This window comes from Pelmatolapia mariae, linkage group LG13 (genome assembly GCF_036321145.2).
Source record: "Pelmatolapia mariae isolate MD_Pm_ZW linkage group LG13, Pm_UMD_F_2, whole genome shotgun sequence".
In the NCBI taxonomy this organism is placed as follows: domain Eukaryota; kingdom Metazoa; phylum Chordata; class Actinopteri; order Cichliformes; family Cichlidae; genus Pelmatolapia; species Pelmatolapia mariae.
The window spans coordinates 813,981-825,107 of record NC_086238.1 but is presented as its reverse complement, the minus strand read 5'-3'; the positions used below and the strand labels follow the sequence as shown (position 1 = coordinate 825,107).

Genomic DNA, 11,127 nt, shown 5'->3' with positions numbered 1-11,127 from the left:
ACTTTTTATTCTTGTCCATCAGCTATTAAAATGGATGCATATATTCTTTCTTTTGTCACTCGTCTGTGCTCCAATGCAGGACCAAATTATTTTTAATACTAGTCCATAGAAACCAATACCTGTGCCCAGAAGGCCTGAATGGTGTTTGCAGCTCAGACGGCCATTTCTTAACTTTAAAAATAAGAAGAAGGTTCTGCTCTAGCTGAATAAAATCAGACTACTGCTGATGTTAAAGCTTCTTGTTTTTACCAGTACGGCTAAACCGAAGTTGGAGATAACCTAGCCTAAATTAAACGATTACTTCTGAAACAGGAAAAAATACACCTCATCAAGACTCACATGCTTTTTGGCAAATCCGTTTTAATTCCCTCCATAATGAAATTTCCTGTGTTTTGTGCTCTCGCTGTCTGTAAAAGACGTGACTGGAGCTGTCTAGTCTCATCTGCAGACAATGACTTTAACATTTAGAAGGACAGTTGAGGCTCTAAGGCAGGAAAGGGTGTCCAATAAAACCATATAGTCACGATGACTGTCTGGGCGAAATTACTTTATGGCACCTCTCTCTGCGTGTCTCTCTGTCTTGAGTTGGGGCGGAAAGTCACGTTTATTCTCCAAATGCATGCTGTTGGTTTATGACCCTGCAGTAGGATCAGCCCTGAGAAGATTATATAGCCGCAATAAATGAAGGAAGCTACGAGGCGCTGCACTGACTTTGACAAAACAAGGAGGCAGAAATGTCTCTCCGTGGGCTGAAACTCCGAACACATACCTGAGAGCAGTGAAACACCTTGACGGTGGAATATAATCATAATGACAAACATAATAAATCGAGTTATTGGCCTATAATCCTGTTTAATGTCAACCATGAATTACTGCCTTTGTTTCCCCCCCTGTAGAATCAGCCGCAGGATAATAATATAGGATAATGCTGTATGTAAGCCTTTTTATTGGGTTGTATTGCGCTATTTAATAAACGACAGCGCAATTTTAACCTTTATGAGTTTTAGGCTACATTGATCAGGGGCTACAAAATATTTTTTTTGCAGTAGTTCTATAGCAGGATATTTTTGTATGTCCTCAATGTTGCCATGTGATGCTATAAATATTATTAATATGCCTTTAATATCAAGTTAAAAACAATCAAAAAGAAAAAAAAACTGATTTGTGCGGACTAATCCGTGCGTAAAATTACCAAGTCGCCAAAAAGAAGGCGCAAATGAACACCGACGCTGTAATCAATCTTTTATTTTATTTAGAAAAATCACCATGAGCAGCATATTGAACCTATAACCTAAATGACAGGATGAAGGCCTTATTTGATCACACTTCGTCTCACAGTACAGCACAGGCCTGTCGCTGTAGGCTAACATAGCCTGTTGTTCTTCCTCTTCTCTCAAGGAGAATGTGGACAAAAACGAAAAGCACCAAAATACCTTTAAAATCCCCACAATGTTCCCGTTGCCGCGGATGTTATAGCAACTTACATTGGAAAATGGAAATCGATTGTGCGTTGTTGTAAAACGTCTTAAGAGGACAGTAGCTGTTTATTCTTACGGGAGGAAACAGCGAAACAGAAAATCTAACAATCAAACTGCAGTCACACCATAGCTTAGCCATGACTGGTGTGTGTGTGTGTGTGTGTGTGTGTGTGTGTGTGTGTGTGTGTGTGTGTGTGTGTGTGTGTGTGTGTGTGTGTAGGCATGACCATATCTGCATTTCAAACCCACAGTAACAACAAGTATACACAGCAACAATGACAACAACAGCAAGGACAACAATACCAACAAATATGCCCCTATAAGGCTACATGCAGAGTTTATAAAAACAAAACAAAGAAGCTTTATTCTGTCTTCAGGAGCAAATTCCTTAAAAGCTCCTTTCTGATTAATAAGGGAGACCAGGATTGGTTGTAACACAGAGAACTTCTCCACTAAGAGCAAAGTGAAACACGTTTCTGTACAGACCTGTCAGGCACCTGAAATACAGCGAGAAGAAGAAGTGGTGCTTTGCTTCTTTTTTTATGTTGCTTATTGTAAATATATAAAATCTCGTAAATTTAGCAAATGCACTGTGGTTACAAGTGTATTACATGTAAAAGTTTGTGATTATGCAAAACCTAAATCAGTATTTTTAACTATTATGACCCACGCATTTGTGCAGAAACTTCAATGGAGGACCAGGAAAAGACAAGAGCGCCTTTTAAACCCAAACAAGAGGTGGTCCTATTTAAAATGCAGTAGACTAATTTTATTTACAGCCAATAAACCAAAGCCTCGAGTCACACATAATGTGTTAGACAGAAAATATTCATCTTTAGTCACTTATTAGCCAGTTGGACATTAAAGTACAGCTGACCCTGGTCTGAAAAAGCCACTGAAGTGGGACAGATGTGAAAGTATCACATTTAAAACACATTATTACTTTAGCATGATCAATTCACCTCTTAAGTACTTGCGATTTTTAGATTTTTCACATGTGTAATCTTGGCGTTTTCAAAGATACATTTGGTTTTGGTGTGTTTTCTAAGGGTAATTGCATTGTTAAAAGAGCATAAAGAGAATAACTCCAGCCTTAGCGAATGTGTCTTTTATCTTTTAGTAATGCCAACCCAACAGTATTAACATGTTTCACGTAAATATGTTAATACTTACATGCATCAGATACAGTCCATTAGCCCGAATCCTGTTTGCTCCCAAAAAATATTTCATTTTAATCCCATACAAATATTCTGCAGCTATTTTTCAGGTTATAACAAGCAGGTATTCAGCCATGAGATTACTCATGGGGTTTATCTTTGATAGTTTTCCCTTGTACTTTAGTCCCAGCTGGCACATTAAACATAGTTTTCATGAGGATGATAGTTTTAGCCTTAAATCATAAAACACCATTCCCATTTTTTTTGTTGAGAGCACAGACAGTTTAAGTATTACGTCTGGAATGTTTCAAGCAATGCCATTTCTGAACATGAGAGATGTACATCCATATTAAAAACAGATGTGTTTTAAAATGAGTAGTCTTTGATATGAGCTGGTATGTTTGTGATTGGGTTTATTGACCTCCCTGTAAATGTTAACACATCATTATTTACAACTACCCCGGGTTTCAGATTAGCTGTTTTCTTTTTAAAACATGCAGATGGAAGAATTATGCGCCAAAGTACAGATTACCTAACTTTTTTTAAAAAAAAAAGACATTAATGTGTGTGTTACAGCACATCCCGGTCTCCCCTGCAGAGTTTTTCACTGCAGTTTTCAAAGGCAGCCATGTTAGCTCTACAATCCTTTGCTTAGTCACAGCTGATCTTGCCAGTTCATGTTAGAGATGTTGGCCATCACTGAGCACTGTGTTTCTTTTATCACCACCACCTCTTCACCTATCACAGGAAGAAAAAAAAAAGCCCCAGCCTCTAAATCCATCATTCATTCATACTCCTCCTCTCCCGAATCATCAGCTTCTTCATCTTCATCCGTCTGTTTTGGAACCAGATTTTGACCTGTCTCTCTGTCAGATTTAAGAGTCCTGCCACCTCCAGGCGCCGATCTCTGGTCAGATACATGTTGTAGAGGAACTCCTTCTCCAGCTCCAGGGTCTGGTGTTTGGTGTAAGGACATCTCTTTTTCCGGGTCGATTTGGCATGGATCCAGCTAGCTGATGGATTTTCTGCAGGAAAAGAGACGAGAGTTGCATAGGTTTTTACTCACACCAAACACCATGTATATTTACTTTCCTCTTGTTTTAAGCATGTCTTTCTGTGTGTGTTGTGAGGAGTTCAAAGACTGGCATAAGAATCAAAGAAAACATTTTGTGGAGCAAATTTTATGAGCCCACAGTTTTTGGCTCATTAGAAAAAGAAACACTTCCACACCTTTTTTCACATACTCCTCCTGTAATTTATGATAAACCCGTAATTTAACATAATGTGACATAATTTAAAACGTGGCCACATTTGAAGTTTCTGTCCTTTTCCATTTGGAAGGACAGTGAGCTGCTATAAATATAGCAAAGTATACCCAATAAAGATGAGCCTAAATCTCAGTACGAGAGGAGACAGGGCTGAAAAACAACCACAGCCACACTCATGCTCATTTTTTAGTAAGGATATTTTTTAAACATTTACCATTATGAAAACCTTTGCTAGCCTGCTGTTAATCAGAAGGCAACACGTTTTTTGGCTCTGGTTTGGTAGTCGTGCTCTCACAACACATTTGCTATTTTGCATTAAAAAACTTAAAGCACTTAGGATTCTTGTATCATTAAATTAACTTTAGATTGGCTAAAATCTCTCATTTTAACAAAAAGTAGATCTTTTAATGAAACCCAGATAATTGTTTTGTTTATCCTAAGATAAAATATATTAATGTATCTCTACTACTACTACTACTACTAATAATAATAATAATAATAATATTAATAAAGCTATGAGTCTGCACTCTGGAGTAAGAGTCCAATAAGGTGTTTTAAATGGCATGGCATGCTTTTAGAGCATAACATGACTATACTGACTATTTTAGGCAAAACTAGCTTGGAGTAGTATTTGCAAAAACGGGCTCGCTAATTCTCCTACTATCAGAAAAACCTTCATGTGCAAGTCAACCTGGGTTTTCATATAGCTATTGACAAATTGTTAAATAACAATATCACCTTAATTATTTTAATGGACAATAAAGTTTTATATTTTACAGTTTACAAGACATTTATAGGCCCATAAAAGTCACACACTCACTTCCACAGTCCTCCCCTCTCTAACACACACACACACACACACACACACACACACACACACACACACACACACACACACACACACACACCTGTGTATCGCCACTTCTTAAAGCTAATAAACATTCCTGAGTTTAGTGTATCTGTGTTTACCCGGGTCAAGCTGCTGCTGCTGCTGTGTTTTTCTCTCGTCGTCCTCTTTCTTTGGCTCAGGCTTCCTCCCCAGTTCCTCTACAGTCCCAAGCCGCTCCAGGACCACCTCCGCCGGACTGGCGAAGCTGGAATCTTCGGGACTGTCGTGTGACGGGGGTGAACTCTCGGGCTTAATTGTCTCATACCTCGGGCTCGGATTAGAGAGGTCACCCTGTGCTGGGAGACACGCGGGGAAAGTGGCCGAAACTTGCGACAGAGCGGTCTCCGAGGTGGGGCTCGCCCCTTCCCAGCAGCGTACGAACCTGCTGTCCGACGCGGATGCAAGGTGTTCGGCGTGTGTCTGAGGCTGCGGGCCGTAGTAGGGGTGGTGGCTCAGGAGGTGATGTGGATGAAAAAGGCCGGGGATGGACGCACCGGGGGCGGATTGCAGCTGCGGAGAAGAAGAAGTAGAGGAAGTGGAAGTGTTTGTCCAAGGAGAAAAGCCATTTAAACTCGACTGTTTGTTGGAAAAATGAGAGAAATCCGGGATGTGTGAGCCGGGGGTCCCCTCCTCCTCCTCTGCTCCCCGGCCTGGCTTTGCGCAGCCAGCCGTCGAACCCTGCAAGCCTCCCGGGATGAAATGTGCACCGTAAGGCTCCTCGGTCTGGAGACCCATCATGGAATAATAATTCGTTAGCGACATGTTTATTTTATTATTTCAATAAAAAGACACTTAAATGCGACTGTAAAACGTTAGATGGGCTGGTATAGTGGCTTACATCCTCCCCTAAAATGGTAGTAATTTTTTCCTGCCCTTACTTTCTCCTCGGCTGCCCATTGGTTACTCTGCGGATCACATGGTTAGACTGTATTTAGCCAGTATAGAAGATAAATCAATTCATTCTTTTGTTTTCAGAAATGTGATAGCACGCCTACTGCAGATGGACCTGAATGTAGCATATATATATATTTAAAAAAAAAAAAACTTGGACTCTTTTTAGAGGCTGAATAAAAAGTAGTATTGGGCCGTTCGTATGCCCGTTTGAAGAGAGTGTAGGTGCTTCTGCCTTTTGCACTTATTTAATGCAAAATATGACTTACACTTTATTAGTCATTATGTCATCACAGCCTCAGATTGTAACAGGACTGATTAAAACGGGAGGGGATGGGCTTCGGCTTTCCTTTGTGTGAATCGTGACTCATTTAGAGCTTAGAGTGATTCTCCCTTGAAGTTCATGTTGAATTGCGTGCAGCTTTATTTTGCTGGAACTATTACCCAAGATCAGAAATAGATTTGTATCAGTTCACAAGTTCTGTGCTCAAATTAGTTACTTTTTTCTAATTTTAAAGTGTCGAGTGTTTTGTTGTTGCTGTGCTTTTGTTGTTTTCTTACTAAATAAACCAAATGTAAGAAGAACATTTGATTTATCCGTCATTTTAAGCAGTAGAAGGAAAACAGTGTCACAAATGTCATAATCTATATATATATAGCAGTGCTTGTGCATAAAAGTGAAATTCCAAGTGCCTTTCTGGTGAGGGCTCTTATATGCTAGGTTAGGCCAGGAACGTTAAACAGTAAGGATTCATTTTGGCCCACTGACTTTTGAGTTCGGAAAAAGTGTGAAAAGCGTGAAAACTGCAAGAACATTTTTCAATATATTACACTGCTATTTCCAGGGTAATACTGGTGGCGTTACACAGGAGTGAAAATAGATGGAAATTTAAAATTATCTCTAGATTTAGTCAAATTGTTGGAATAATAAATAATAATAATAGTAAATCATACTGTTGGTTAAATACAAAAACTGTACATGTAAAGGTTTGTGTCTTTATAAATCCACAGTTATCAGCAAATGTTATTGTGCATCTAATGACTGCAGGCTCAAGGAATATAAGTAAAAGTTCCTATTGTCTGGCAGATTTTGTGGGGGAGGGGTTGTGGTATCTTAATTGTTTCAGCTTTTCAAAAATCATAAGAGCCACGTGAATGTTTTCATCGTGATATTTTAGTTTTATTCATTAATTTTTAAATAAAGGCTGTTTTGTAAAGGTTTTACTTTCTCGCCCTACTTCAGATCTAACTGGTCTTTATGTGGCCCATTCACTAAAATGAGTTTGACACCCTTGGGCTACACCTTGATCGTGCACAGCTAGCGCCATCTTCTGGCTGAATGAGAAAAATCTGATTGAAAGCACTGCAAGGACTCCAAACTTTGCAATTAAAGAAGGTCCAAAGGCTTTCACTAAAGTCATTAATTACTACAGCTAATAATATTCAGATAAAATAAGATTATATGCTTGGAATATAATTTCTTGAAAATAAATAGACACTTTGAGAGTCACTTCCAGCAGGATGAAGAGAGGTATACGTGAGCAAAACAGTCCTTTATGTTATACAAAATATCCCAGCAATCATTTATAAATCACTGCAAAAGTGATTTTAAGATCTGAAAATCTTGTTTCTTAAGGGGTTTTATGAAAATACTGACATGGAGAAACACATGAATCAGAATTTATGATTTAATGACCTCAAACCTCATTCGGACCAGAGAGCCTTCTCAATACCTGAATGAAATTCAAGGTATCTTACTCTAGATGGCAGTGTAATAACGGCTCCTCTGTTAATGGGCGGGGGTGGGGGGGGATCCGTCGGTCTGAGGATGCTGTAAAAGAATGGAGAGTGTTTGCTGTGTAAAAATTAAAAGTCACTCAGGCTGCTCTTTAAATTTATATGACAGATTGTAAGATGTGATGTTAAGATGTTGGCACCATTTCCCATGATGCATTGCCCTAACTGATGCCAAGACGTTTTAGAGATGAGTATTAAGAAAAACAATTAGTGAAGTGTTGTTATTACTATCAGGCCATATTTTACATGATTACTGCCCTGGTTTGTCATTCATCATCTTTTTATTTACTTGTGTTCCCCGTATTGGTAACACTTTGCTTGTGCTTCTGCAAACAACTATATTTTGTGTCTTATAAACATTATAATGGACACTAAATGCAAAATACCTTATTCAAATGTCCCTGTTTGTAGATTTGGAGTAATTGCTAATATATTTCTACACACACTCTTAGTATTATCATGGTTTTAATTCTTTGAATAAAACAGAATTGTAAATTTTGGTCGGTGTTAGAATATTACTATATTAAAAATAATTTGACACAGGACAACTACAACTAAAAGATGAGCCTGGTACCAAAATGTATCTTCATATGATCTTTCATATGCTATAACTTGTTTCAGCAGCCATATATCTCAAATGCATCTTTTCAAGTTTCCTCCATCAGATAAAACATCCTAGGTACCAATACCTATTTCTATATCTTGCTCATAGACATTAAATTTTTTATTTTTCCTGTTGGAGCTATGATATATTCCATGATAATGGAGCTCAAAATTGCTTAAAAATAGAAAAAATGAGATTTTGGCTTTTGATTCGGACACTTGGTGAGTAGGTTAAACTGACTTCATTGTACTTAGGGACAGAGTTTAAATGTTTTTCTTTATCTTTTTCTTTTAATCTGTGAAAAATTCCCGTATTGAAATTTTGAAGGCTCCAAAATGTTGGAAAAATAAGACAAATGAAAAAGTGCCAAATTTCAACCATATGTACTTTGAGGTCCTGTGGAAAATCTTCCTTGTTTAAAGGTAATATACTGCATGGGTTGATTAAATACACCAACCTCATTCCACATTTAAAAAAAATTGAAATGTTGATTTTGAAGGTTTCCAGTAGGAACTTTTTTCAGAATTGTTTGATTTTTTCTTTAATGAAATGACTGACTATTAAAGCCCCTGCAAGTCTACTTCTACACTCCTTTCATTTTCAATATTATGTAACTAAAAGTTTGCAACAACTACTAGTACAACAGCATCAAGTTCTTACAAAGGTAAAGCACCCCAAAAATAGTTTTATTGGGGGTAGCTAGCTTTAATGTCTTTATTTCCAGCCAGAAACGCAATCTCTCCTTTGTCTTTCTTTAGACATCACTCACAAATACACACCCGTTTGCAGTCCCACTCACACACAGATGAGGTAAATGTTTGAGACAAACAAAGCGAGAGGCAGCAGACTGTCTGTATTGCCCCAATAAAAGTCACCGAGTTGAGGAAATGGTGGTTTGTGGCCGTGTGGTTTGTTGGGATTTGTTTGCGGTTCAAGGTTCATTAGCAGCCTTGGACTCACTGGGTGTTTCTGCTGTCTGGTCCCATGTTGTTCAGACTCAGCACACCAAGGTGTAACAGAACAAAGAACAGAAGTCTGAGAAGTTCTTCTTTATAGATTTTCCTTTAATGCAGTACTTCTTCTCTTTGCTGTCGAATGTTAACTTTTATAGTATTTTAGACTGCCTTACATTTCAGTTACAACAGGCGTTTTTAAAATTCAATCAAATCCATAGTCCAGTATGGTTGTCAAGCTCCTTTTTCTGAGTACCCAGGGTTTTTTCAGAGCTTGGTAGAACATCAGCCTCTTCTATTACTCCTTAGCCATAGAATAACCTTCAGGAAATACTAACACTAAATAATTTTGGTTTCTCTGGAGTTCAAATCTCTTCCAAAAACTTCTGTAACTGAACAATGACATTTGCATTCCTATGTTAGATGTTGTGTTACTTGCCTTGTTGTTATTTATTTCTGTTCTCTGCTTTTGTTATACACTGACAAATTCCATTTTTAATGAAGTAATTTTCTGTAATATTTTTAACCAGTGATTCTTTTAATTTTAACATTTACAGAATATTTAAATATACTTAACACTGTTTTACACATTTTGTAACCTTGTAATATTGTTCATCCTTGGCCAGGTCTCCCATAAACAACAGATGTTGGAAACTTTAAAGCTATGAAATTAAGTCATTAAACTGTCACAAATCAACTAACATCTAGGTTGTCACATCAAACCAAACTCTTTATATTCAGCTTCAGTATACTGAGGTTACTGACTACCATTTTGCCTAAACTGAACTTATTAGCATTAAGCAGGACATTTTTTATGAATGCATACACATTAACATCAAGATAAACACCAACTTAAAGAAAATAACATCAATATCAAATATACATATTTTTAAAAAGATATTAACAGAAAATTCAAAATATATTTTGTTTTGTTTTGCTTGTTTCAAATGCAAATGGGTAAAACTTCATGCTTGCTCACATGGCCTCGTGTTCAAAGGACGTGGCCTGAGGCAGAGAGAGCATTAATGGCTTTGCAGTGAAACCACATGACTTGAAGCTGGAGTTAAGAGAAGCATTCCAAAAGGTTTTCTCAATGGCAAACGTAATAAAATCTGTGTTGGTACAAGAGAAAAACACCATGAGCTCTGGGTCTTCCTTTGGCTGGGTTTGTGTGTTACCCTCTATTATGTCTCTTACCACCTGCTTATAGGTGTCCAAAGGTTGCAGATTATTGTCTTTTAGTTCTTCTTCCTCACCAGTTCAGAACAGGTAGCCACAGTCTCCTGATTCTTCTCTTCATTCTGCTGTTCTTTAACCAGATTTTCACCTGAAAACAAAAAGATAGCACACAGTTTCATTGTTTTAAAATTATGTTTTCTTTGCAATGTACTGAAATAGAATTAATTTAAAAACATGAGCATATTGAGACATATTTCAATATGTCGCCATTCTACACACACACATCTAACAAAGATTCTCTAATTTATATGCACAATTTTCATTGCTTTTGTCCGTTTAACTCCTGGAATATCAATAAATATCAAATATATATATTGATTTGGCTAATTTCAACTGTGGATAAATTGGTTATCATTAGTTTCTCATTGTGAAGGCTACACAATATTCCCTGCAACTGAACATTTAATAGTAACAGGACAGCACATTATTGGTAATCATTAAGTCACATAGCTTTTTGCACTTTGCAAAGTTAGTAATTACTAGATTAACAATTAGAATAGGTGTCTTTTTGTTTTCATCAGTACATTAACTGATTAATCATCATATTGGATAATATTCCATTGTATTTGACATATACTGATATGAGTCTTAATAACATCCAGATCGGATGGTTAATAAAGGCCAGTCTTTAAGCAGGTACTCCGCAGATTTAAAATCTATCTTTAAAATATAAAAACAGTAATAAAAAATATTATACGTTTATAGTGATAATTGAATCCGTAGCGCTTTACTCGTGTGCGTCACGTATAGTTGCGTTTTGTGTGTATCTAACAGAATCCTGAACACAAAATAAAAGTAAAAAAAATTCCAGGTTGAATTTCACAAGTTGAACAAAACCTCATGGGTGGAGA

At 37.2% G+C, this 11,127-nt stretch overlaps 1 protein-coding gene across 1 annotated transcript; it reads right to left on the bottom strand.

Moving 5' to 3' along the window:
* Positions 1-3,415: 3,415 nt before the first annotated feature.
* On the bottom strand, positions 3,416-5,554 carry LOC134640267 (homeobox protein Hox-D9b-like). The gene is made up of 2 exons (XM_063491943.1): positions 4,873-5,554; positions 3,416-3,660 (listed from the first exon to the last, which is right to left on the bottom strand). The coding sequence occupies exons 1-2, from the start codon at positions 5,552-5,554 to the stop codon at positions 3,416-3,418; spliced, it is 927 nt and encodes a 308-aa protein (XP_063348013.1).
* Between the last annotated feature and the right edge of the window lie 5,573 nt (positions 5,555-11,127).